Genomic DNA, 26,701 nt, shown 5'->3' on the forward strand with positions numbered 1-26,701 from the left:
ACAGTTTGAGAGTATTGTGCTATTTATGTTAATATTTTGTCTTGGATAATAAAGCCAAGGCAGGAGGTGGAATTGTAAGGTGTTTGCTCCAGAAAGCAAGAGCTGCTTTAAGATTCATGCATGAAAATATGGACCAGATTGTTCCCTGATATGTTAGCTAGCTGCCAGATTATGAGTTTATGTAGACACAATGCAGAAAACAGTGCTGTATAAAGAACACCCATAAAAGGAGATGGAGACAGCCAGGTGACTTCATAATCATTTCCACTTTTATTATGTATCATAGCTATACTATAGGACCCGTAACAGGAAAGAGGCACTAATCATAAAAAAGCATTAGGCAAATCATCAAACCCAAACCAGCAGCAAGCAATTTTAAGCGGACTTCATCTTGAAGTTGATTCAGTTTAATTGTGTCATTCGGATTCATCCCATTTAATTGTGTCATTCAGATTCATCCCATTTAATTGTGTCATTCAGATTCATCCCATTTTCCTGTGTCATTCAGATTCACCAATTCAGATCCAAGCTCTTCTGATTCCTCATGGAGACACATACTGCTTCATTGGATTCTCTGCCCATGGGGGAAAGGTTCTGGCCAGCTTCTGAGAAAGCTCTTTCTTAATAGGCCACTTCCAGGCTTGAAAGAAGGGGGCTAGATCTCTCTTCACTTGCTGGGAGAACTTTTCTGCCCACAGATTCATCTTGGACTCGTTGTCTTCTGGGATTTGGGTCATTTTTTGGTACTCAGCAAAAATGCGCATGTAGGGCTCCCATCCAAATGCCTCCTGCAGCTGAAAATCAGAAAAAAGTGTATTCAGTCCCTTTCTTAAGTACTTCATAATGGCTTCTGTGTACAAAGCAAGGAAGAGGTTCCCATAAGCTATGCTCAGAATGCCCTTTTTGTCTAATATTTTGTTGCATGCCACCCCAATCTCTGAGTGGTGCAAGATTCCAGGGGTTCCAGGCACTTACCCAAGGTTCATGTTTCCTCAGAATGAGGGACAATGGAGACTGTGCTGTTTTTATGATATAGGGTTCATTTACACATATATACAACCTGAGCCTACAATGGTGGCGGTCATAGCATTAACAGCCCAAGAGGTTCTTGCTTCTCCCATAGCCACAGCCTTCGATTCCCACAGAAACCAGGCATGGAATGTTAATATACTTTTATTGCATTTTACCTGCAAATATGGTTCCAGTGCAGTAAACAGCTCAAAGTCCTTTAGCTGGCCATTTTTAATGTAATTTTCAATCCTTTTCTTTCTGAGCTCCGGCAGAAGTTCCTCATGGGCCCTTTCTCTTGGGGTGTTCAGGACAGTCTCATTTACATAGACAGACCATAGATTGCAGGTGGCTTCAGTGGTGTGAGGTGGAAAATCCCATCCGGCCTGCTGCTGGTTGTGCCCTAGCTCATGAATGGGGCCCCATAGGCCATTGGCATGTATGGACTGCACATCTATCATCTCTTGCACTGACACCAAGTGAAGCATGATTGGGTAGCCAGCATGCATCCAACCTAAGGAGCGGTGAGTGAGGAGAAAGACACACAAAATAGACCCTTAGGAGCTGAATGCCAAGGAACCAGCTGTAGATAAAACATAGTCTAAGCATGCAGTTGAGGGCCATCCTTTGGAAACCATGGCAACACAAATGGCTTTCTGGTTAGGTGATGTTGTCTGTTGGGAAACATGAGGAAACTACTCAGATCGATGTGCTTAAATGTTGTTGGGGCAGAGCAGGCATTGGCTAAGGCACCAAGCCAGCCATGTTTAGGATTTGTGCATTGGCCTGTGTGCATTGCCTTTTGAGAGTAGGACAGAAGACTGAATTCTCTTCTATCTTCCATCGTGGTTCCTAGCCTCCTTCCTACCAAAGCACTTGACCCAATCCAAACTTGCTTAGTTTTAGTAATGTGGTTGTATCATATGGCCTCAGGCTATGCCCCATTATAACGGAACACTTTGACAACTAAAGAAAATCAGAAGAGACCTAGTCCAGCACCTTGTTCTCACAGTGGCCAACTAGATGCTTGTGGGAAACCAACTTTTGTGAAAAGAAGTGTTCGTATAGCAAACAGGCTTTTGTATAGCAAAAAGGTTCATGTGGTCTGAGGGAGAATGACATGAAAGACCTTTGGGCAAGGAGGACCTAAGGCAGTGGTGTGGAGTTGCCTGGCCTGTGGGACAATCTTGGCCAGCCAGTTTGGCCCACAAGACCATTAAGAAAACAACCCATCTGTCAATCAGCTGATGTCACTGTGATGGAGAGTATGATGTCAGTTGATGGTTTCAATTATTCAAGGTTTTCCTCCCTCTTGCTGAAATGGAGGCGTATGCCCCTGGTTTTGGCAGCAGTTTCAATGCAAATCCTTTGTCATTGGGAAGGTGACTGGGCTGATACTCCTGCTTAGGAGTATCTTCCTCCTCTCCATTTTCCCCTCCAACTTTGGGACTTCAAAGCATCAAAAGAGTGGACATCTTTGTGACAGCTGGTGATTTGACAGGTGGCTCCACTCACCCATCAAAACTGGCCAATCTTACTAAGGATCTGACTTGTAGATCCAAAAAAGACCCGTACCCTTGACCTAAGGGAAGCTATAACTGTACTCTCACAGGGCGATACATGTAGATTGCTCACTGCCAAGCCCTAGGATGTGAAACGGGTGGCACAGATCCAAGGGAGTCTGGTAGAATGCCAAATTCCTCTTATGCATGCCTGGCTCTTCAGACTACAACTCCCAGAAATCTTCAGGGGTAAGTCAGGAGAGTGAAATGGCTAAATAACTAGCTAGCTTAAGTTTCCAGCACATCAGTGCCCTCTGGACTGCTTTTCTAGGATGAGTTGCACTTGTCTAAAAACTGCTGCATTGTGCAAAATGCCACTTTCAGCCACATATGTATGAATTTTTAAATATTGTACTTGCCAACTGATATTTGAACATCTGCCACAATTCTCTCTGGCCTGGGGAAAACAGGAGGGACGGATGCTAACTTGGCCACTGCCTTCATCATGTTGTCCCAGATGGTGAGAAGAACCCCAGGATTGTCCATTGTCCGCACATTGTCTGCTGGCACTGTCAAAATAACGTTTGTGGTTTCTAGCTCAGCCCAGGGAGCAGGAAAGTGGCGGATAGTGTTCTGCCAGGCAGATGTGCTGGTTTCACCTAGTGAAATATTTTAAAGGGAGATGTTTATTTTGGAAAAACACATTGCGTACTTTTCCATTATGCAGATAACACCAAGTAATTAGGCAAGTTCATTTAAAAGAAAAAAATAACCAGTCTCTAAAAAAGAAACTACAGATAACACTCATTAGCAGTATTTGCATCCATTCATGGAAAGAAGGGGATTCACAAGTCCTGGAGTGCTTCAGCTGATTCCACCATCCTTTCAAAGTACAGGCCAGGTGGCACTTCAGGCTGAAGGTAGCAATGGATGTCAGGTTCATTGCAATGATAGGAGGAGCTGCAAAGTGTTCACAAGTGGCTTCAAAGAGAGGAGCAGTTCTTGGAAACACCAACAGAATTTAGACATGGCAGCTGGTCCTTTGGAGATCCGTTATGGTTACAGGAGTTGCACAAAGTTTGCTCAGATATTACAACAAAGGTGAAAACAATCACACATGATCAGGTATAGCGCATGAGAATGTGGCTTGGTGGTGGAACAGAAGAACCAACCCACACTCCAGGCCTGCCCCACACACTGTTTGTTAAGGATTAATGTGTCGGGTGGGGTGGGGGACAGGCTGAAATGGTGCAATAGTGAGGCTATGGCACTCTGAACATATTCAAAAGTACTTTTTAAAAATTGTATCATATTACTTTATCTCTCTTCCTCTAAGAAGAATGGCCAAAGAGGTAGGAAAGTCTAGAGGGGGCAGTATCTGCAAGATTTGTTTTTCTATGAGCAGCACCAGGCAAGAAACTGGCAGCATCGGACTGTGTGCACCTGCTGTGCTCTGCGGAGCTCCCAGAATGCAGTGGGGCTCCTACCAGCTTGCCAATTCCCTTACGTCTGAATTCAGATCCATTTCCCATAGTTCAAAGAACATTTCCAGGGCATCCCTATGCAAGTCTACTCAGAAATAAGTGCCACTGAGACTTCTGCACAACCCGTAGGTGTGTACTTTCCTTCTTACCATGTTTGTAATAAGGTGCCTGGACCGCTCCTTTGATGGTAACTGAGATCAGGCCCACTGATGACTTCTCTGGCACAACAATGTATAAGAGGCCACCCCACAGGCTGGAGACTTCCACGCTCTGAGCCTTAACTTCAAACCTCCTTGTCACTACAGGAGCACGTTTCAGCTCCTCAGCATCACTTAAGTCATCCGAATGACAACCAATCTGCACCTAGAGAAAGGAAGTGTGATGCTTCAAATCAGACTTTGCCACAAAAGACAACGGGCCATTCAACACTGTTTGGTCTGCTGTGTCCCTTTGACATGACTCCCATCTTGAAACAGATGTGTTGATACTAAGTTAGAAAGATCCAAAGATAGAAAGAATCCATTTCCATGCAGTACATTGATTGTCTACTCAGCAGCGAGTTTAATTGGGATTTATTCCCAGGTAAGCCTTATTCCCAGGTCTTACAGATCAGGGTCAGTCCTCTCAATCAGGAGTGCCAATATTGGGGGGGGGATCAGGGAATGATGTGGAGCATGCACACCATTTGTATGGCAATGCCTATCAACTTGGGGGAAGCCTGGCACCCTTAAATATTTTTTTGGGGGGGCAAAGACCTCTCAGCCCCTAGGAGTTGGCTCCTATGCTCTCAATGATTGTCTTCAACAAACAGAAAGTGGAAGAATGCAAGGTATAGCATGCTAGAGGTACCTATTGTGTCTTCTGACACAATAATTTCACAAAAAATTCCAGCCCCCAAAGTAGATCTGATCTGAACCATATAGTAAAAACAATACAGAGTCTGTTGTTTGCAATTCAGCTGAAGTTATTGCAAGTTGGTTAGCACCTGTAATTTAGCACTGATGGCATTGTAGGGAAATAGCAAGCTGGCTGTTTTCATTGGGGGGACATAGAGGCCCGTGCTTCTCCATACTTCATTTCCTGCAAAGAGGTCAAAGCAGTTGAAACACAGAGTATAAATCAGTCAAAAGTTGTTCGGTACAAATAAAACAGTTTAGTTAGCTTTCCTTTTCAAAAATACTTTCCCACTGAGTCCAAGACTTCAAACTTTGTATAGGTTAACTAGAAATTTTACTATATAATCCTTGGAATGTCTTGTAAGCAACAGGAGGATGCCAATTTCTTTGGCTCTGATTCCACCATTTCTCCAAAACGGCGTCTGTGCTGCTCCTGCACGGCCCCAACGTTGTTCAGAAGTAATTCTCTCTGGGTTTGGTGGCGCTTATCGCCAGAACAAAGCTTCAGGAAGCTGGACTTTATTAGAATTCAGTTAGTTACCATCTTTCCCAGAGAACATATCTGCATATTTACATATTCTAAATAGCCTGTGGTTTGTTGTAAAGAGAGGTCCTGAGTATACAAACAAAACATCCCTATTAGACGGCAGCATGAAGCTCCAGTTACGTCATTCCCAGAAGTCCCACAATCAGGAGCCAAATGAGAAATGGTTTTCAGAACACCGTTCACCTTGCACCCCTATTTCAATCCAAAAGTTTGTTGTGTTAACCTTTCAGCTCAGCAGTAATTAGTAATTATTCACACATATTGCAGGTGAGGAATGAACTGAGTTTTGCCTTGCTCAGGGTCACTATGACTTTATGGCTGAGACAATATTTCAACAAGGCCCTTCCCAGCTTATGGCAAATTCTCAGGATGTCAGATACTGTATTCAGATAGCTAAAGCCAGCAGATCAAGCAATGAGCTGAGTGAAAAATCGAAAATACTTCTTACCATTATTCTTTCCATTTATTCTGATAGTTTGAGGAGGGGAAATAGGGTAAGTTGCTCCATGCTGTTGATTCAGGCTGGGCGCTAGCTTCTGGAATTCTGGGGAAACGTTGTAGAGCTCTGAAGACAGCTTGATAAAAAATGCCTCCTCTGAACTGGATTTGATGGGGTTGCTTGCACTGATCTCAGGAATTCCCCTGGACTTCATCAGCTCCATCAGATCTTCATGCACAGAGAATATAGTAGGGGATTCAGCAGCTGGGATCTTTATCAGTGTAACCAAATCTTGTCCTAGCTTCTTAAGCCATGAGGAATATGGTGACTTCAGAGCTTGGCGGTTCTCAATGTGTTGCTGGAATTGGAAGAAGGCTTTCCGGAAGTGATAGGCCAAAGCAACTTCTCTGGCTGGTCTAGCTGGGAAGATTTCATCAGATGAGCTGATGTCGTTTCCAAGGATCCCAATTCCAAATTTCTCCAGTATTTTGTTTCCTGGAAACTCAGTAATAATACTGGAACCAGTATTTTCAGCAGCACTTGACCAGGCTTGTCCGCCAATCAGGAGTCCACCTCCTTCAGAGACAAACTCTTGGATTTTTTCCACCTCTGTGTCATAGTAGGCTGTGCAGCAGTACACACTGAGGCCATCTTTAAGGTCTGTTAGCTCACATGTGATCTTCGCTTGATCTAGCATGGAGTAAAGGTCCTGGAGATAATCTCCAACCCCCACCTTTCCTCCCTTCCCAGAACTAAGCCACCGGATTGCATTGAGGACGAAAGGTTTCATGGATGGTGTGCTAAACAGGTTTTCATGAGCACTTACGATAACCCGTCCCCTCCCATAACGAGCAGCTGCAAGAAACGACTGGTTGGCATCATCTATGGCAACTGGAAATGCCAAGGTTCCATGGATTAGCAGCTCAGATGGAACACCATCCTGAATCTTGAATTCCTTCACTCCACTAAGAAGAGCTGTTAAATCACTTTGGATATCTAATCCATGCCTGGAAGAAAAGCAATATCAATTCTTATCATGAGGAGTAACACTATATGGCAAAACAGCATCTTATTGTCCTTTCTGAAGGATCTCAAGAGATTCTTACAATTTCACGTACAGTATATACTTTCAAATACAACAAATTGCAGTTTTGTCACTAGGATTTATATGTAATTTACTGCTGGAATTCATTGCTTTGCATTTTCCCTAGCAAATTCCTTAGACTTCTACAGCGGCAGTTCCAGAAGAGCCAGACCTTTTCCAATAAGAGATGCGTACGCCCCACTGGCGTGATTTGCTCTTTTTGCTGTATGGCCAGCAAGATGCAAGAGGAAACTTGGCTTCAGTGATTATCAAAATCATTCTTTCGGGCGCAGGGCTCATCCTGACCACCAGTACCTTACATGGGCTGGCAGGTGAGCTGGCCTGGCTAATTTGTATGTAACTTGTCTTTTATTCGCATTTCTCCCAAGGTAGGTTTTGGGAGGGGAAAAAACCTCTGGGAACTTTTCTGGGAACCTCAAAGGTGGTGTGTGTGTGAGAGAGTTTTACATCCCTGGCAATCTTTTCTCACACAGGTTTGAAATCCAAGCACTGTCAGATCCCTTGGCTTCTCCGTTACATCCCAGAAGAGAACATGAAGGCTCTGCACCAGCAACAACTGAGATTGGAGGAAGTCCACCTTTTGTGGAGGACCCTGTGCAGCATCTGACTGCTTCTCCTATTGTATGCAGGGGAGCCCCATACTTCAACTACATCCAATAAAGAGAAATTAAAACCCTGCAGGGGGAAAAGAGAAGGAAGGAAAGGCAACCTGGGTTTTGTCCCTGGAACATTTTGTCCCCATTCCTTTAAACTAAAGGCTTAAATCCACAATTTGTGGGCACTCCTACTTCCCCCAGGTCATTTTAAGCCCTGACATTGGTTCACATTAGCCAATATTTTTTGACAACCCCTCCCCTGGGAGAACTCACTGGCACGGCAGATAAAGAGGCACCTTGGTGTCTACAAGTATAGAATAATATAATCCCAACTCCCTGCAATATGTGAATCACAACTATTATGAGCAATTTAATCCTCAGTGCCTAGCAAACAAGTGACAGTAAGTGAGACTTTGATGGACACCTAACATCACCTCTTACGGCCAGCAGGAGAAAGCTCTGCTGGATGGAATGGGAGGCTGCCCTGTGTGCCAGCGAAGTCTTGCTTTTTTCATTGCCTCCACCACTACCACAAAGCAGACTTCAATTCTTACCTGTGTTTGGTCACAAGTTTTGCATATGTATGTATGTATGTATACGTGTGTGTGTGCGTGCACAGGGTTTTTTAAAATGAAAAATGCAGATAAGAGGTTTACTCACTGGGTGATAAGTGGAATCCTCGGCATTTGTGCGGACACAGGGAAGATCCCATTGCCTCCCACGTTGCCAGTGAAGTACACACCAGCCACACTCGCCACCTGGTTGCCAGGAAACCCAAGCAGCACGTTCTTCATGCCATGTTGACTTGCCCAGTACCAGGCCTGCCCTGCAATGAGCAGGCCCCCACCGCTCTTCACGAACTGCACAAGGTCATCTGCGTGCACCTCCTCATAGGCATCTGTGCAGTAGACTCCCAGGGAAGACCCCAGCGCTGCCCCTGCCTGCACTTTCACACCATCGCGGAGGAGCATTTGAGAGAGGGAATCCAAGCTTGCATGGACACCCACCTGTGATGCCCCGGAGGGCTTGAGCCACTGCAAAACATTTCTAATGAATGGCAAGAACTGGGGAGTTTTCAGGGCATCTTCATGGGAGACAACTACCATGCGCCCCTTCCCGTACTGGGATGCAGCAATTAGCACTTGCCCATTTGCACTCACAAGGACAGGGAAAGCTTTATCTCCTGTAAGCAGAAGCTCACAAGGCTGGAACCCCCCACTAAAGTCAAAAGAAGGAACGCCCTTAACTAGAGCTGCATAAGAATTTTTGAAATCCATGTCAGATGTTTGGAATGGATCGTTGAATGATGGAGCTGAAAGAAAGAGAGAGAGAGAATGCAACACATCTAATTAGCACCTGCAACTCCCCGCTACATCCATACGTCCCCATAAAAAAAATTAATGAGTACAAAATCTTACCAAACTTGAGTTCCTCTCTAGAACTGCCGGTGCACAGTGACACAGTTTGGGTGCCTTTATACCCAACAGCTAGCTTTTTTGGGGGTGGGGTGGGGGGAACACAATGGGTGTGGGAGTAGCTTTAGGCAAATCAGAAGCCCATGCTAAATACCTGTCAGTAAGTTAGTAACAGCACTATAATCCCCTTTAAGCTTTTCCTTGTTTCTGTACCTAGAAATGGTTAAATATAAAAAAGCCGTGGTTTATTGTATTAACATGTCCAGAATTGCAGAAGGAAAATCAAACCCCTTTTGAAATTAGATCCCACCTGTCTTACCTACTAAAGCTGCAACCCTAACAACACCTACTAGGGAGTCAGACCTGTTGAATATAATGGGACTTACTTCTGTGTAAACACACCTAGTATTCCTCAGTCAGTACATCTGTGTGAAACTCTGCTGACCATTCATGTCTGGCCAATGCCTTCTGTCAAAAAATTTACAGACGAAAGTATCTGTGCTGGTCTAGGGGCCTGTGTGTCTTACTTTTGAGAAGACTGTCTTCTATTTGTAGGAGCCCTCTATTTGAAAGGCAGTCTGGGGATGGCTCAGTTTAAAGTAAAACTCTGGCCCAGAGGTCTCACCCTGATGAAGCAGTTGTGAGTATAGAAGATCCCTGCCTCCCCAGTTCCCACTAGGACTCTCCAGGGTCTTTCCAACAAAGTCTCAAGCTGCATCTGTGCACAACTTGCTCTGCCCGTTTGCTTTCTCCGCATGTTCTAGGACAGGGGTCGGCAAGGTTTACCTCGCCTGGGCCAGTTCACTCCAGCGGAGATCCCTCCGTGGGCTGGATCAGTGCAAGAGAGAGATTGCACGGCTGCTATTTCTGGTGTCTGCACAGACACGATTTTCAGCATCTGAGCATGCACAGACACAATTTCTGGCACCGCGGAAGTGAGTCCTCATGCCGTGCTGCGCTGGTCTAGCACATCGCGCAGGGACTCGCTGAGCGGGCGGCTCGGTTCGGGGGCAGCTCGTGGGCCGGTTAAACAACCCCTGTGGGCTGCTGTGGGTTGCCTACACCTGTTCTAGGAGACCAGGGGCAAGGGCAGTTGGTCGCAGCAAGAGGGGAGGACTCCCTGGCTTCAGCAGCCTGCCTCTCTGTCTCCCAGGCCTACTCGTCTTCAGCCCCGCTTCTGCCTCAGAGTCTGAACTGTGCTCTGCCGCAGCCTCTTCCTGTTCACCAAAGCCTGTCACCTCTTCTGCTTCTGACATCTCCTGCTCGCAGTCTGCTCCTTCTACCTCTGGCCACTCATCACTATCCTACCACCAATTCCCTGGCACTCAGCTTTCTTCCCCTGCGGTTTTCCTGGCTGGTGCCTCCCACTGCTCCTCTGCATCTAGCCAATCCATGCCACCTTGGGACCTAAATTCATAACAGTCCTGTTCTTAAGAAAAATTCACCCAAATGAAGCAAGAAACCTAGAAAAAATATAATAAGGTTAAGCAGAAGTGGTAGTATTGCTTTTCTTATGACTTGATTAATGTTTTTTTGTTATAATGGTAATATGAATTTATGAAACTTGTTTCCAGCAAGACTTTTTCAATAAGGTCTTGGGCGGTATTTTTGTTGGCAAAGTGGTAAAATGTGGGCCAGACAATGATACTGTTAGGTGGATTTGTAGCCGACTGATGGGCTGTGCCCAAATAGGGGCCATCAATGCTTCCTTGTCAACCTGGATAGAAGTGACAAGCAAGGGTGCTCCAAGGTTCTCTCTTGAGTCCAGTGTGGTTTAACTCCTTTATAAATCACTTGGGTGGAGAGGATACTCATCAGATTTGGAGATGACACCAAACTGGGTGGTGTAACTAACAGCTTAGAAAACAAAAAGAGAATTCAAGATAGCCTTGCCTGGATAGAGAGCAGGGCCAAAACTAACAAACTGAAACGGAACAGAGATCCAAAGTAAAAAACAACCCAGAAGTACAAATACAGGATTGCTGACACCTGGCTTGACAGCAGTACGGATAAAGAGGAATCTATGTGTTTTAGGAGACCACAAGCTAAATTTGAGTCAGCAGTGTGACTTGGTGGTCAAAAAAGCTAATATTTATTAATAAAACAAATCTTTTTTTTAAAAAAAATCACTACCCCAGCACTAACAACAACAACAACAACAACAACAACAACAATATTTTTCAGTGATGTGATTGTGAATGAAGCAACCCACATATGTCTTTTGTGTCTGTGAGTTTAATTTTATTCAATTGTACTATCTTTATTTCTTAATTCTTGTACGTTATTGAATCATATGCTCCTGCTTTATAAATATATAAAAAGCTAATGCGATTCTAGTTTGAACAGCAAAAGTATCATGAGAGAACAGCATAGATGGGAAGGGGACTGGAGACTCAGTGTCCAGTCTTGTTGTAGTTATCCATTTTGAAAATCCCTAGTGGCAACCAATTTCAGTGCTTATCTCCTTTATTTATTTGACAAAATGTCCATACCCCTCGACAGTAATACAGTGGTACCTTGGGTTAAGAACTTAATTCGTTCTGGAGGTCCATTCTTAAACTGAAACTGTTCTTAGCCTGAAGCACCACTTTGGCTATTGGAGCCTCCTGCTGCCGCCGCTGCACGATTTCTGTTCTCATCCTGAAGCAAAGTTCTTAACCCGAGGTACTATTTCTGGGTTATCGGAGTCTGTAACCTGAAGTGTCTGTAACCCGAGGTACCACTGTAGAACCTCTAAGCCGTTTACCAATAACCCTTGATAATCTTCTATAACCTCAGATAATCTTTGTGTTCTGTCCTGAGCTGGTCTGTACTATTCTGGGAACTCCTTTGGATTCTGTGCACAATTTCATTATCTTGAAAGTCACATTTGGGGCCTTTCCAAGAGCTATCTAGATTTGGGGTTTTTACTCTTCTCCTTTAAAGCCAAGCCTCCAGAAAGGTATTCAGAGTCAGCTGAAAATTGGTTGTAGGCTGGGATGTTTATTTTCAACTAAAAAACAACAGGGGGAAATTTGGAGGATTAGGGATTGCCACCTCACTCCTGAAACTGCTCCCCATTTTCTTTTCTCCTGTCCAGGTGTCCATGTGTCTGTTTGCCCCATCAAATAGGAAACGTGGCAGGCGAGAGGTTGCAGTCAGCGGCGGAGCTAGCTGCTCCGGCACCTGGAGCGGCACACATGCTGGGCGGAGCTAGCCACCCGCAGGCAGTGGCGTAGCAAGGTCAGGTGGTACCTGGTGAAGATTTTTTTTTAATTGCCTGCAAACATGGTTTGACTTTATGTCCTATTTTCTTACAAAGGAATGTGGATTCTGGGCCTCCGATAACAAGCCGGCAACTGTGGACGGATACTTAAATCTACAGGATGGATTGTGTTTTGGCATGTGTTATTTTATTTATATTTATTGTTTATTTATTTAATAAAATTTATTTTAAAAAACCTGCAAAGTGATTTACCAAAACAAAAAACCAAAAAAAACCACAAAAAACACAGCAGTAAAATCAAGAAAAATTAACAGTTCCTACTTTAAAACATACAAAAGCTAAAATATTAAAACAAATTAAAATTGCTTCAACTTCCTAAGCATCTGGGTACGCTTGCCTAAACAAGAATCCTTTCAGCAGATGCCTGAAAAGAGTCTAGCAAAGGCACGTGCTTTATTGTAATAGGCTGGGGGTTCCAAAGTGCAGGTGCTGCCACACTAAACAATGCAGTACAAGTGGGACTTATTCCCGAGCAGATGGTGCATAAGATGGGCCGCAATCCTTTTCTGCAGTGGTTCCCCATTTGTGGGATGCTGTCCCAAGGGAGACCCACCTGGCTCCTTCCTTACATCTTTAGGTGCCAGGCAAAAACGTCTCTCTATAACCAGGCCTTTGGCTGGTTAACATTCTACGGCCTTTTAAATATGTTTGTGGGAGGAGAGATCATTGGTTTGTCTTTGTCTTTGTTTTATTATGCATTTTGTGTTCTCATTTTGCATTTTTATGTTGTGAACTGCCCTGCAAACTTTGGATGAAGGGCAGGATACAAATTTATTATTAATAATAATAGCAGCAGCAGTGAACAGCACAGGTAACTATAGTCAATCAGGGGTGCCAACTTGAATAAAATATTGGGGAGGCAGGCATGGGCACAGTCAGCATTTATGTTAGGAGGGCAGAATCTCAATTAAGGGTTTTTATTTATGTACTTAATGGGGGGCAGCTACGCCCATGGACCCAAGGAAGCCCCACCCTCAAAACCGATCACAAGATGCAGTGTGCACACATCATTATTATTTGAATGGCAATGCCCATTAACGGGGGGGGGGGCTCAAATATTTTCTGGGGGGAACCAAAGGGACCTGGGCCCTTGGAGTTGGCTCTTATGCAGTCCATCATGGCTGGCTGGCAGACCTGCTGGCTGTATTCCTTAATTTATAGGCCTGCCTACCAAGACCAAAAAATGTATCCTGCTAAGGTGCTCTGGGGTTATGCTAATCCCCTTAGGATATTGGAGGCAAAGCTCTGTGAGGAAGAGAAGCAGAATTTCTTGCTCTCTCTCTGTCCCTCCCCCCCCCCCCTTTTGGCTGTGTCATTCATCCTTCTGACAGGCAGAAATCCAGCAGGTGGGGAGGATTTCCTTTCAATATCGCTGCTGGAATGTTTGCAGTGACTGAGAGCTTCCATGGGATCATTGTAATGGATTTCTTTGAAGTGATTTCTGCACCAGGTAGAGTAATTTTTAGCCCCCCAATTACACCCCCCCCCTGTATTTTGCCCAACCAAAGGTGGCAGCCCTGCCTAAAGCACAGGAACGAAGCAGCAAAACGGACTTTCTTCCCTCCAGGCTGGGGCGGAGCGCGTCCCTCCGCCGCCGCGCGCCCAGCCTCCCTTCCCCGGCTTCTTCGGGCGTCCTTGCTCCCTCCGTGTTCCTCCTCTGCTCCGGGGCGAAGTTCCAGCCTCGGGCAACAGCTCCGGATCACGCTTCGCTTCTCGCCTTTCCTAGCCTCCTCCTCCTCCTCCGCAGGCGACGTCTGCAGTTTCTCCCCTTGCTGCTGCCTCGCCGAAATAGGGAAGGCAGCCGTTGCCTCATCCGGCTTGTTTCAGAGCAGTCAGATCAAGCGGTCAGTCCTGGGTGTTGTGTTTCCGGGCTTGTAGCTTCACAAACGCGGCTTAAAAGACAAATACATAAAAACCGCGCTAAGTTTGACCTTCTCCTTAAGCCTTGAGGCCACGAGAACAATTTTAAGGCTACAAGGAAACAGTTCCCTTGGGTGGGTTAGATGGGCGTGAATCTTTTCTTTTGGGGCGGGGGCTGAGGCGCATGGCAAGGAGGGGGAGATCGCCACCCCCACCCCCATAGTGGGGAAAGATTCGGGATACCCCCCCCCCCCCCAGGGCCGGATTTAGATGAAGAGAGGCGCAAGGCTGCTCCACTTGTGAGGCCCCCCCCCACGACTAGAAGAAAATGGAAGAGTGTTATAAACAAAATTGAGTGAAGCCAAGGATGATGATGATGATGATGGGTGTTTACAATTCTGCAATTCACAATTTCTCCTCTAAAGGACATCAAAAACTTCATCAAAATTTGTTTGTCTAAGTTTGTCACTTTCAATGTACAGAATGCTCAGTGCGGACAACCTCTCTTGAGACATCGTGGCCCTTAATTCACTTTTAATTCTTTTGAGTCTTGAAAAACTCCTCTCTCCTGAGCAGTTAGTGACCATAAAGCTAAAAAATAGCCGCAAAATTGCTTCCACATTAGGAAAGGCCATCTGAATGTTTTCCTTGTATATAATTTAATAAAGGTCTGTATGAGACAGAGAGTGCTCTGCTGTAAGCCTATGGCTTTGTCTCATGTACAGGTGAAAGTGCAAAAATTCATCAAGAAGTTTCAGATCAGTATCTTCTGGGTTTGCTTCCATCAACAGTTCAACACCTTGCTGAATTTCTTGCTTAGGTGCTATCAGGATAGCAAGAATGGAAAACAATTGTGCAACATCACTGTACACAGTGCTTCTTCTTAAATTGGCTTCAAGTGCATCTGATATAGGGATATAGGAATAAAGGATTTTATTGTAAACTTCTCTCTTGAAGAAAGTGCATCTAAGGCATCATGTGCACTTCTGTCATTTCTTTGCCGTTCCCTCACTCTTTGTCTCCTGGTTTTGTAGTGGAATTTGGCAAGGTGGCTTTTGCTTGTTTCTCAAGCTCATCAAAAACAAGTCTAATTTTCCTTTTTTCCCCCTTCTAATTTTTCTTTAAAAATCCAGAAGTGAACTGTACAAACTTGCTCAAGAACTCAATAACAGGTCTGATTTGCTGACCTTGTGAAAATGACCTAGCACAGAGATTTATATCACTAAGATTCTGCAGACTTTGGCTGTGAACTAGGGCCCCACAAAAAAATAATAATTCAAATTGGGCCCCACTGGCTGGCCCTGCCCTCGCATGAAGTCTTGGGTTTGCAATTTGGGGAGAGGGGAGACTGCCTGCTGGGGGTGGGTGGGCTGGTGAGGCCCCCTAGATTTAGAGGCCCCAGGCTTCAGCCTACTTAGCCTATATATATATATTTATTAAAGATTTTCTTGTTTTACTGAAGTATGTGTAATGTCTCTTGTATTTTTTCCCCATGTAACATTTTTACAAATCAGTTTCATTTGTTGAGACATGGGGGGGGGGGAGATGGGTGGGGGTGGGGTCGGGTGGCGATGTTTCTTTTTCTACTTACCATATATATAAATCTGGCCCTGCCCCTCCCCTCCTTCCTTCCCTGCCCCACTCCAGCCTGAGCCCTGCAATCTCAGTGCATCTTTTGCTCAGCAGTAGCGGCAGCAGCAGCCCCAAAGCTGGGCTGGGTCTTGTGCAAAGGAGCCCCCCAAGTTAAGAGGGCTGTTGCTCGCCAGGCAGGCGGCTGCGGTAGCTGATTTTAGCCAGGCCAGCAGGAGCAGCAGCCCTTGCGCTCTCCAAAAATGTGAATGAAGGAGCAAAGGGGAGGGGGGAGAGGAGGGGAAGCTTGGAGCTCCGAGGCAGCCAGCCAGGAGCCTGCTGCTCCACACCCCCCCACTCCGCTTGCCCAGCAGCAGCAGCCACGGGGGGGGGGGGGGAGGCACTAGGTGCCTGCAGGTGCCTATCAGTAAACTCTGATCCCATTCAAAGTAGTCTGCCTGCCTCCTCCCACTCAGCTGCCCTACAGCTGGGGGGCAGGGGGGCAGTGGGCGGACCATTTGGCCAGGAGGAAGCCTGCGTGCACCCAAGCCACTGCTTGGAGAGACACATGGCTTGGGTGTGCTACAGGTCCCGCGGTGAGTGCCACCTGCCATTTTGTCACCCCCTCAGTGGTGACACCTGGGGTGGACCACCCCCACTGCACCCCTTGCTCTGCCCCTGCCCACGGGGGCGGAGCTAGCCGCTGCGGGGGTGCGACAGCGGCAAGCGTCCGGGGGGCAGCAGCGGCAGCAAGCCTCACAGGGGAGTGGCGGCAAGCACCCCAAGGGGGGCACCGCCTGTGGTGATGTCACCCCCCTCAGGGATGACACCCAGGCTGGACTGCCCCCCACCGCCACCCTTTTCTCCCCCAGTGTTTGCAGTGAAAAGGGCCAGCAAGAGTTGTAAGCTGCAAATCCCTTTCCCCTTCCCCTCCTGCCCCACTTTTGCCTACATTTCACCCACATTAAAAAAATCAAGTTAAATTTTACTTGACATTGAGTACTTGAATAAATTAGATCCATTAATTTCAGTGGGTCTTCTCTGAGTAAAACTTTGTTGAATACCATCCCAGCTGTTTTGCTTGTCAGTATCCCTCTTTGCTCAAGTAACAGGCACAGGCATTAGCTGACAGAAGCCCTTGAATGATTTATTTAGCAAACTCCAATATGTTAGTGGTTATGATATATAACAAACAATATATTTTTAAAAAACTGGGTAGTTTCTTTTTTACAACTGCATTGATGACAATCAGAATATTTACAAATCATGGTAAAACTACTTTTGGTCTCCAGTGAGTTATGCTATTAATGTGATGTGGAGAGCAGAGGAGAACGGTTTTGAAGAAACGAATTGACATTCTGGTTAATGCACTATTTCCATTCAATATTATGGTGCAGGAAATGCAAATATTGATTCTGGAATCACTTGGTCTGCTGTTTAATGCACAAAATGCATCTGGTATAAAAGGAATGCATTGCCCCAGTGAGTTCAAGGAAATGCACTGCCTGGTGTGCAAGTGGTGAAACCTGAAGTAATTTGCTAAATCATCCTCAGCGACTCATCAGCACATTCTGATTTTGCAATCTTGGCAGCCACCCCTTAAAGAAAATATTAAGAAAATGTTGAAGTTCAGCCCAGGATTATCAAAGGGAGGTCTGTGCTTTGCAGAGGTGTCAAATGATACCTTGGCAATTGTTGTGAAGATATACTGGTAAGCACCCTAGATTAGGGAAAGGTATTTGTGGCAATTGTTACTTGTAGCTTCAGAAATAGGGAATTAAATGTACCTTTTCCTCTTTTTTACAAATGCTGACTAGGGAGTTGAACAAAAAATCTGTTGCTTTTAGAAGCAATGGAAATGACTTTTCTAGTGACATTGGCCTGGCATTGCAGTCGTCCCAGTCAGGCACCAGTAGTATTGCTCTACCTGGTTAGAATGCTACTACGTGCATTGCAAAATAGGCTTGCATTAATACCATGGAGCCTAAATTTAGAGTGTACAGTGCACCTTTTATTTTTGTCAGGATCTTGGCAAGGAGATAGGGATGGGGGAATCAGTTTGATTCAGTGTGCATTTAAAGGCATATCGATCGAATTTGTACTTTCTTTTTTTTTTAAAAAAATAATTTTTATTAACAGGCCAATCACATCACATTATCCAAATCACATTAGTTCCAAATTATACAGCCAAATTTTAAATTTTGTTGGGGGTACCCATACATCAAGCTCTGCACGAGTCCAAAACTCCGAACGAGTCCAAACATCACTTATATTACTGCTTTAATTAGACAGTTCTATCCAGTTCTATCCAGTTCTATCCAGATAGTCCTTTATTACTTTCTTCCTCTTCTTGTTGTTATCGTATATTCCTTTCTTTGCGATCTCTGATAATTTTCACAAGCAGATTGAAAACAGGCATCCTCTGTGTGGGTTTTGTACGCTTCAAAGATCATATTGCTCAGGGACAGCCTCTGTTCAACGCTTCCATAAAAAAAAAATAATCTTCGGTCTGTCCTTTACTTTTCTCAGGCTTGCCAAATAAATCAAATGAATCAGGAGGCTCTGTCAGGTCAAGCTTGCGTTCCAACATTCCTTCTCTTTCGAACGATCCTGATTCTCCTCCCCCTGTCCTTCTTTCTCCGGCAAGCCTGTCTTGGCAAGACGCCATTTTTTAACTGTGTCATAAAAATTTTCCTCTTTCTCACCGTTCACCAATCCTCTCTCCTGTTATTATCTATCCCACACAGTTCTTGAATTCCTGCTTGTGATGAATAAAAACGCAACGATCTTATTTCTATCTGGGGTGAAGGGTTATTAATATCACATTGTGCAAAGGAAAAAAAAGTTTTTTCCTCCACCCCCCCTTCATTCCAAACATACAGTCTCCTAGTGGTGATTCATCAGAAGATTTACTTATCCATCCGTCACTCCCGGTCACAGAGATCCATTAATCAGCAGTCTTAGCTCTCGAACATTACTTGATGTATGTGCTTCAGCTTCATTCCAATCATATGTTTCCAATTATAATTCCGAGCTGAAGCAACCAGCACGCGCTAATTGGAATCGGCGTCAGGAAGATCTGACTTCACCGAGGGCTTGTGCCAAGTGTTCGGCACCCCCATCTCTCGGATCAGGGGGTGCATTGTGAACACCACTGGCAAGGCAGCACCCCCCGTCTCCTGTGGGGTAGGAAGACTGCATACTTCCCATAGCAGCCCCTTAATTACCTCGTATGGGTCAGAGAGATGTTATTGTCGGCTATCTTCCAACGCGCCACCTGGTGGCCCCCTCGAATTTGTACTTTCAAAAGCAGTATGGGAACTGAAGCACAGCAGTGGCAGACTTTGGGCTTTAAAATTTCAGTGCTCATCTTCCATTATTCATCATTGCTTTTCTGCCCCCTGCAGCACCCTCTCAGGCCAACCAGTTGTGCTCCTCTAAATCCGCCTCTGAGCACAGGGATCCTTTGAAATCCACACTTACCCAAATTTTGTGATGTAGTTCTCCAGCCAAACAGCTTTAAAAAAAACAAACAAAAGTGCATATATTAGAAGGAAAGATCAGTTTACTAGTTATAAATAACACACTAAATGCTTTATATTTAGGAGAATTTACCTGCAGAAATGTGCACATCAAGCAAAAAGTGTTGATTAGGCAAAATCCACCCTGAAATGATGGAGAGTTTTCCTGGGAATTAAAAAAGAAGAAGAAATTTGCATATTTCTGTAGAAATGTGGAGAACTGAGTTTAAGATTGGAAAAATGAGAAACAGAGAACACAAATTGACAGATTATTCTATCCCTAGCCTGCAGCCCAATATAACAATATAAGGAGAAATTGTTGCTTATGGGTGGACAAATCTAGTTCAGTCCTCAGACAGTCAGCACCATATTCAAGAGGGGATGTTAACAGGGAGCAGATTCTGAACATTGCAGCTAAATGATTCTGTGTAGCAGGGAGATGACCCTTTGCAATGTTGCTGTGCAAGAAGATTCTGAATCCTAGAAGGTTTTATATAACCCTATCTTCATAGCTACTTCCAAGCTGTGCCATAATGGATTGGCTCCAGAAATCAGAACTGGAGAACACCCAAGTTATTATGTCATGCGATGGGGTCCCATGTTATTAATGGGGAAGCTGATTGTAACACTGTCCCTGTCCTGGTGTTGCAAGCATCCTTTTGGTTCCACCTGTTGGAGGATCTGCCTATACTCCTGACATTGCCTCCATGAGATCAAGAGTCCAGTCATATGGGGGGGGGGGGCTCCTTGAGTACACACAATCTCTCTCTCTCTCTCTCTCTCTCTCTCTCTCTCTCACACACACACACACACACACACACACACTTGATGCTGGTAAACATTCACACACCTCTTTCATGCACACAAACATTGCCATCCACACTCCTGGCCTTTACTCTGGGGAAGGAGCAAGACTGGGTCCCCCTATCCTTTATTTTCAAAATCCTGGATCATTTGGGAACAGGCCAAGCCACTGGACAGAAGCATAGCAAGCTCAAGTGGTACCCGGTGCGGAAATTGTTTGTCACTCCCCCATCAAAATTATTAAAAGAAGGGAAAATAAGAAACTTACAGTTGCAAGTGTTATTTTCTGGTTTATTTACTTAACATTGTGAGCATAAACACTTAAAACTTCCCCCCCCCAACTTTGTTCTCTCACCCCACCTCTCCTCCTGTGTGTTCCGGGGTTTGGGTCCTGAGTTGAGGGAGCTTTGGCTTCTCTCCTTCCCTCCCCCCTCTGCTTGTTTGCTCCCCCACCTCCTTCCCGTCCTCTCTGAGTCCCTCCCCCTCCCCCCTCCCAGAGGTGGGGGAAGGTCAGGTGGTACCCAGTGCAAAAAAATTCTTGTCACCCCCCACTGATTGATTTATTTTTTTGCCTGCAAAAATGATTTTCTGTTATTTCATATTTTCTTACAAAGGAATAATAATAAACTTTTATTTATATCCCGCCTTCCCCAGCCGAAGTTGGGCTCAGGGCAGCTAACATCAGATATGTAACATTGGTATAAAATCAAACAATAATTAAATTAATCCTAAAACCAGGTCAAAATCAAATAAAAATCTAATTAGATGGCTTTCCGCAGGTTTAGGGTTGTAAGTGCTCCACTGAACTGAAATTTCAGCCTTCATGACATAGGAAACTAGCCAAGTAAACAGCTATTTTTGTGGAGGAGGGTCAAGATATTAACTGATATGCATGAAATTTCATATATAGCTATATAATCCCTAGTGTAGTAAGATAAGACATTTGGAGCAGTCATTTTCAAAAAAAAAGTTTTGTATGAACCGCCCTAGTAGGGCAGTAATTGTTCCTTGATAATTTGTCACCCCCCTCCATGATGGCACCCGGGGCTGACCGCCCCCCCCGCCCCCTTCCTACGCCTCTGCTTCCTCCAGCAGCCTGGGAGCGCGGGGCTGTCAAAACGTTTCCTGTTGAAAATAAGGAAAATGCATGTGGTTTCAAGGCATCGTTAGACTGCTACTGCACTCCAGCTAAACGTCACTTCCGCAACAATACTTTTCGCTGATTCGCAATCCTACAAGTGAATAAAGGATATTCCAGCCTGTGTTCCTTAGTCTCAGGCACTCCAGCTCAGAAGCATACCCCACAAGGTGGAAAGAGTAAATGCCCTCAGATAGGAGGGAAAGTTGCACCCAGAAATGATCAGCAGCAGCAACATAAAAGAAACGAAGCAAGCAGGGCAGAGATTAGCCGGAGGGGGCATGGGAAACAGCACAGAAGTGCAGTTCAGAGGCAGTAAAAAAATTGGATAAAACTGGGGGCAACAGCATGTGTGGGTGCACAGCATGCAGAATGTCACCCCCATCAGGATGGCACCCAGGGCAGACCACCCCCACAGCCCCCACTGCCCCCACCTTGCTCCGCCTCTGCCACTGGATTCCTTTCCCTTTCCCAAAAGGACAGAAGAAAGCCAGAGTATCTGCTCAGGGAAGACAGGAAAGAGAAAGTTCCCGTGGCGGCGGCTGCTCCTGGGAGGCGGCAGGAGGAGTGTTTGTGCAGGAAAAGGGAGGAACCCATCGCAAGTTGGCACTTAGGGTGACGGTGCTGGCTGGTGCTTTTACCAGGAGCGCAGCCCACACTGTCAAAAAGAACAGTTAGACTTGGCCTGTGCAGGAAGGCAGTTGGTGTCTGAGCTTTTGAATCAGGCCAAGGAGAGCAGGATCCAGCAACTGGGCAGAGGAAGAAGGCCTGGCAAGGGAGCACAGAGCTCACCACCACCACCATGGCGACTGCGCCTCCGCTGCGCATCAAGTCTTCAGGGAGATTCACGTGTGGGGTCATATGATACATTCATATGAGTCTCAGCCTGAAGGGGGCATCTGGGAGCTTGTGCCCTCAAAGAGTTGTTTATTCTTTTGGCCAAGAGGCACCACGGATGCATGACGGACTTGACACATGTGGCAGAAAGTGTGTGGTTTTGATGTATTGTGGGGGTGTGTGTGTCATTTTTTGCTAGGTATTTCAGCTGGCAGGGCCGAGCCCCTCTTGCCCTAGTGTACAGGCCTCATCACTGGTTTTACTCCTTCCTGTTCAGAAGAAAGCAGAGGCCAACCTGGTGGGTGGTCAGCCCAGGGCACTGAGAAGCTGCCACCTGCGGTTCAAAGGTTCACCACATGGGGGAGCTGCACACATTGCCAGGAATTGACATCTGGGAGTTTGCCAGTGTGAAAAGCTTTAACTTTTTCTTTCTGAACCGAGTTTCTTCAGAATTCCCCATAATACAGAAAATCAGGCCTGCCAATTATGAATCAGAAATTTAGAATGGATTTAACCCAATCAACCATCTGGGAATGATGCTACATGCTGACGCCTTCCTCCGTTTTATAACATGCCTTTATTCCAACATGGAACTCAAATCCCCCATCCAGCCACTGATCTGATCCACACCTATTTGATTCAGCAAGGTTCCCAGGGAAGGTGCTCTCTGTTCCCATACATGGCACGGAGCAATATGGAACGTGTTACAAAATATATGGTTTATAACCGGTCTACTGAAAGGCACTTTCAAAACCCCAAAAGAACAATATTTGAAAGAAGCCGTGTGCGCACACTGACCCAAAATGCATCTGTGGAAGCAAGCCACCTTTTATTTCAGGTCAGACTGAATTTTTTGTTGCATTTGTCAGCCCCTGAAAGTCAACGAATATCTCCTCCTCTGACATTCACAGGAGATTAATCTTTGGAGATCACTCACAACCAAGCAAGATTGACTTCCATGAACATGGTCTTAACAGTGTGTCCGTAGGTGACTGTGGAGGACAATTCTGGATCCACACGTTCTTCCACAGTGGGGGCGTAGGTTTCTGGGCAGGAGTTGATCACGGTGAGGGTTTGCCAAGAGAAGCGCCTCCTACGCATATCTCAAGGCCTGGGCAGGCATGTATGGGAGAATACAGTCTCTCAGATCTGAGCCATTATTTCAGTTGTTAAATAATATATTAAATGAAAATTAATATATATTCTCTATTACGCTATGCTTTCAAAACATACCTTCAGCCAGTACCTGTACAAGTGAAACTAATAATCCTGGACTTTCAGCACACACCTTTAAATGCACTTGATGCTATAAACCCCCACAAATCAGGACATACCCAGCAAATCCTGCTTCCCGTGCATTTCCTGTGTCTTGGCGTCAGTGAAAACCTCCAAACAATGAATGTGTGCCTCCTGATTGGATAGTTTGCGGTGGAAGTCAACAGCCATGATTTTGTTTTTCTTGCTGCCTCTTTTCTTCTCAGCCTGAATAAATTCATCCATATTTTTCTTCTGAATCAAGATACTGAATGGAATCAGGATGCTGTCTGAAAATGAGGGTGGGGTGGGGGCGGGGGGCAGGAATGTGTGACGAAATCCTAGAACCAGCAGCATAGCTAGCCGATCAGGTGCTTGGTGTGTCCTGCAGCTGGGGGCGGGGGCACTGTGTGGAGCCTCTCCGCTGCGTTCCCCTCAGCTGTAGGGCAGCTGAGGGAGAGGCGGAGGGCAGACGCAAGTCCCATCCTGCCGTTTTGGGCACCGCAGAGCCTGTAGGCGCCCAAACCACCATGTCACTCCCAGGAGAGATGCGTTGCTCAGGCACGCTGCAGGCCCCACGGTAAGTGCCGGCCCCCATGGTGTGGCGCCCAGTGCCAGCTGTGTTTCGTTACGTTTCTTGACTGAACTAAAACGTTTCGTGAGCCCAATTTTTTTTAACTCATATCTTTGTCACCCCCCTCAGTGATGACACCCGGGGCAGTCCTCACCCACCGCACCCCCCTTCCTCCGCCACTGCCTAGAACATCAGTGGAGCAATCTTCACGAAGAAAGCTCATTGAAGTGATGGCCTTAGAAATTCAACTAGGAAACGGCTGTAATATTTTTCACACCACGATGTAGCACATTCAAAGTGAAGCCTACCTTTGGAAACAGATACTGCAACAATTGCGTGATGTAATTATTTCTTAGTGAAAGAGGTTTGTCGTTCAAAGGTGCATCTCAGAAAACCAAATGAGTGAGCCAAATCATAGAAATCTTACTGGAGTCTAGAATCATAGAATTGGAAGGGACTATGAGGGTCATCTAGACCAGCTCCCTGCAATGCTTGAACTTTTCGCCCAATGTTGGGCTCAAACCCATGGTCTTGGAGCTAAGAGTCTCAGGGATTGAACCCAGAACTTTCTACATGCAAAGCATGTTCTCCGTTAGTGACCTAACATGGCACGCACCCCATCTAGAACCCACAGTTGAAATAAAAGCACTATTGTGGTCACTATTTGCTTCAGTGAGATTCGACTGGTTGACATCTATTATGGAATAATTTGACACCGATTATAATATATTTATGAGGCAAAATATTAGAAGTTTTCAAACTCAAAACTATCTTTTCACAGGGCTGTGGCCCTTCAGAAATTGCTGGACCTACAAAGCCCACAATCCTGACCCACTGGTCAGACTCTTGAGGGCAAATGGGAATTGTAGCCCAATAACTGCAGTTACAGGGTGTCCCTATTTTCCAGGGACACTCCTGGATTTACAGAAGCTGTCCCAGTTTCTGATTTGGCCCACTTTTCCTTAGGACATCCCTATTTTAATCGGAAAAATGTTGGAGGGTATGGAGCTAGGCAAACCCTGGGCCAGGTAACTACACAACCTTTAGAAGACATTTAGGGAGCATTTTAAATGTTAAATGTTTTATTATGTTTTTATATATGTTAAAAGCCGCCCAGAGTGGCTGGGGCAACACAGTCAGATGGGTGGGGTATAAATAATAAAATTGTTGTTGTTGTTGAATAGGACACCCCTATTTTCATCAGATTTCTCTGATGTTGGAGGGTATGCAGTCAGTGGGTTGTGGGTTCTCCACCCCTGAGCCACCCACACATTTTACACGCTGGGATGTTATGCACTAAAGAGGCCAAAATGAAAGTAATGAGATGAATGGCCTGTAATGGCTTCATCTAAAGCCAGCAGACCAGCAAGTTTTGAGGCAGGCGCTGGATGAATTCAACCCGTTTATGGCGTTCAATTACATTAAACATCCATGAAGCTGGAAATGCCTGAAACCACAGACAGACATGCATGTAGCTAGAAGATGTCATATTTTCCTCCTGAATGAGTCCTCAGCAATGTGTGGGCCTGTGGAAACTCAAAATACAACAAAAAAATTGTAATGACACACATTTGAAAAGTTCTAAATCAAATCCTGGTAATGCCGCATAAAAATAGCCGAAATGGAAAATCACCAGCAAAAATGTTAGAATGTTAAATACCAAACGATCTGCATTATTGCTCCCAGAGTGATTAATGTACTGGCAGTTCCCCAACCTGTTGCAATTTAATAGCATGTGGGTTTTTTAAAAAAATTCCTAGAGCATAATCAAATATTATTTCATTAAAGAAACTTGAATGCTTGTTAACAAAAAAAATCCAAATTAACTGTCAACATATGTTGCATTCACTTTTTCAAATCAGAGTACATAACCATTTCTAATTGGCTTCCTGATTAATAAATGGATAGGGAATGAAGTAAATTATATTAAGAATAACTTGCAGTTTGTACAGGTTAGGAGGGGGTAAAATAGTTTTTCAACAGGAATCAAATAAATCTACTGAACATTTTGTTTTGTTTTACAATGCTGTGAAAATATGCAAGACATTGTGTTGTTAAAAGCTGGCTCAGCCACTGGAGAGGATGAATAAATACCCTTGGCCATATGAAAACTGCCAGTTAAATGAAGATCACAACATTGTTTGTTGCTATATAATGGTTACTTTTGCTATTAAGAGAGTAATTTCAATTTACAGAGGCTTAAGGCAATTTTCCATCTAATTTTCCATTTTATAGTATCTGCTAAAATTCTGGTGCCTTATTAGTTTGTGTGGTCGAATATAGTTTTCAAATTTCAAGACCATTGGTTCTTCTTGGGTTAAAGAAAATGTGATTAGATGGGTTTGTGTAATATACAGGAAACTTATGAAGCTGAAATCAAGGCAAGACTCAAATTGGTTAGAATGAGAAAGGGCCAAGATTTCATTTCAGCTATTAAAAACCTAGTGTTAGGAACTTTCAGAACACTTTGTGTATTCTTGGATTATGGTGTTTAAAAATAACGCAACTTTCTGTTTTAGCTTGTTTCGGTTTCTATAGACTTGAAGCACAATCCATGGCGAAGTTGTTCTGTGTAAACCCAACTGTGATGCTTTGAGCTGTGCAAGAGCAGAGAACTTCCTGAGGGACTCTGCATTCCTTGAACAGCAAAATAAAACACTTGGGCTGCATAAATAGCTGGTGCTGAAACCTGATTCCGGGCAATTCAGGTTTTTCATCCGACCCACCAAAATGTGTGCAAAGCAGGCCTCATGTCAGGGGTGAGCAAACTGTAAAACCTCCACTTTCGTTATGGCCCATGAAAGAGCATTCCATTAAAAAAAGCAGCCTCAGAGGTACAGTAGCAATTTTCTGCGCTGATTCATACTTTTCTGGTGCAAGGCACATA

At 45.0% G+C, this 26,701-nt stretch overlaps 1 protein-coding gene and 1 long non-coding RNA gene across 2 annotated transcripts in view; one reads left to right on the forward strand and one right to left on the reverse strand.

Annotated features, from left to right (window-relative positions):
• Nucleotides 1–26,701, forward strand: part of LOC310770353 — a 571,729-nt gene that overhangs the window by 63,733 nt on the left and 481,295 nt on the right. The gene's annotated exons all lie outside the window — the stretch shown is intronic.
• On the reverse strand, nucleotides 465–9,031 carry LOC310770005 (TRPM8 channel-associated factor 2-like). Its single transcript, XM_083629843.1, has 8 exons — nucleotides 8,996–9,031; nucleotides 8,238–8,889; nucleotides 5,886–6,883; nucleotides 4,980–5,074; nucleotides 4,144–4,357; nucleotides 2,930–3,169; nucleotides 1,188–1,522; nucleotides 465–794 (listed from the first exon to the last, which is right to left on the reverse strand). Exons 2-8 carry the CDS (start codon nucleotides 8,852–8,854, stop codon nucleotides 543–545), a joined length of 2,751 nt encoding a protein of 916 aa, XP_083485969.1. The 5' UTR covers nucleotides 8,855–8,889; nucleotides 8,996–9,031; the 3' UTR covers nucleotides 465–542.

This window comes from Podarcis filfolensis, assembly GCF_964270895.1.
Source record: "Podarcis filfolensis genome assembly, chromosome: 9".
NCBI classification, from domain to species: domain Eukaryota; kingdom Metazoa; phylum Chordata; class Lepidosauria; order Squamata; family Lacertidae; genus Podarcis; species Podarcis filfolensis.

Bases quoted from the DNA above. Each gene is read 5' to 3' on its own strand.
- LOC310770005 (XM_083629843.1), bottom strand. From the start codon at position 8,854: ATGGATTTCAAAAATTCTTATGCAGCTCTAGTTAAGGGCGTTCCTTCT. The intron at 6,884-8,237 runs GTGAGTAAACCT...CTTTTCTTCCAG, and splicing joins AGGATTCCACTTATCACCCA to GCATGGATTAGATATCCAAA. The intron at 4,358-4,979 runs GTGCTAACCAAC...TCCTTTCTCTAG, and splicing joins CCATCAGTGCTAAATTACAG to GTGCAGATTGGTTGTCATTC.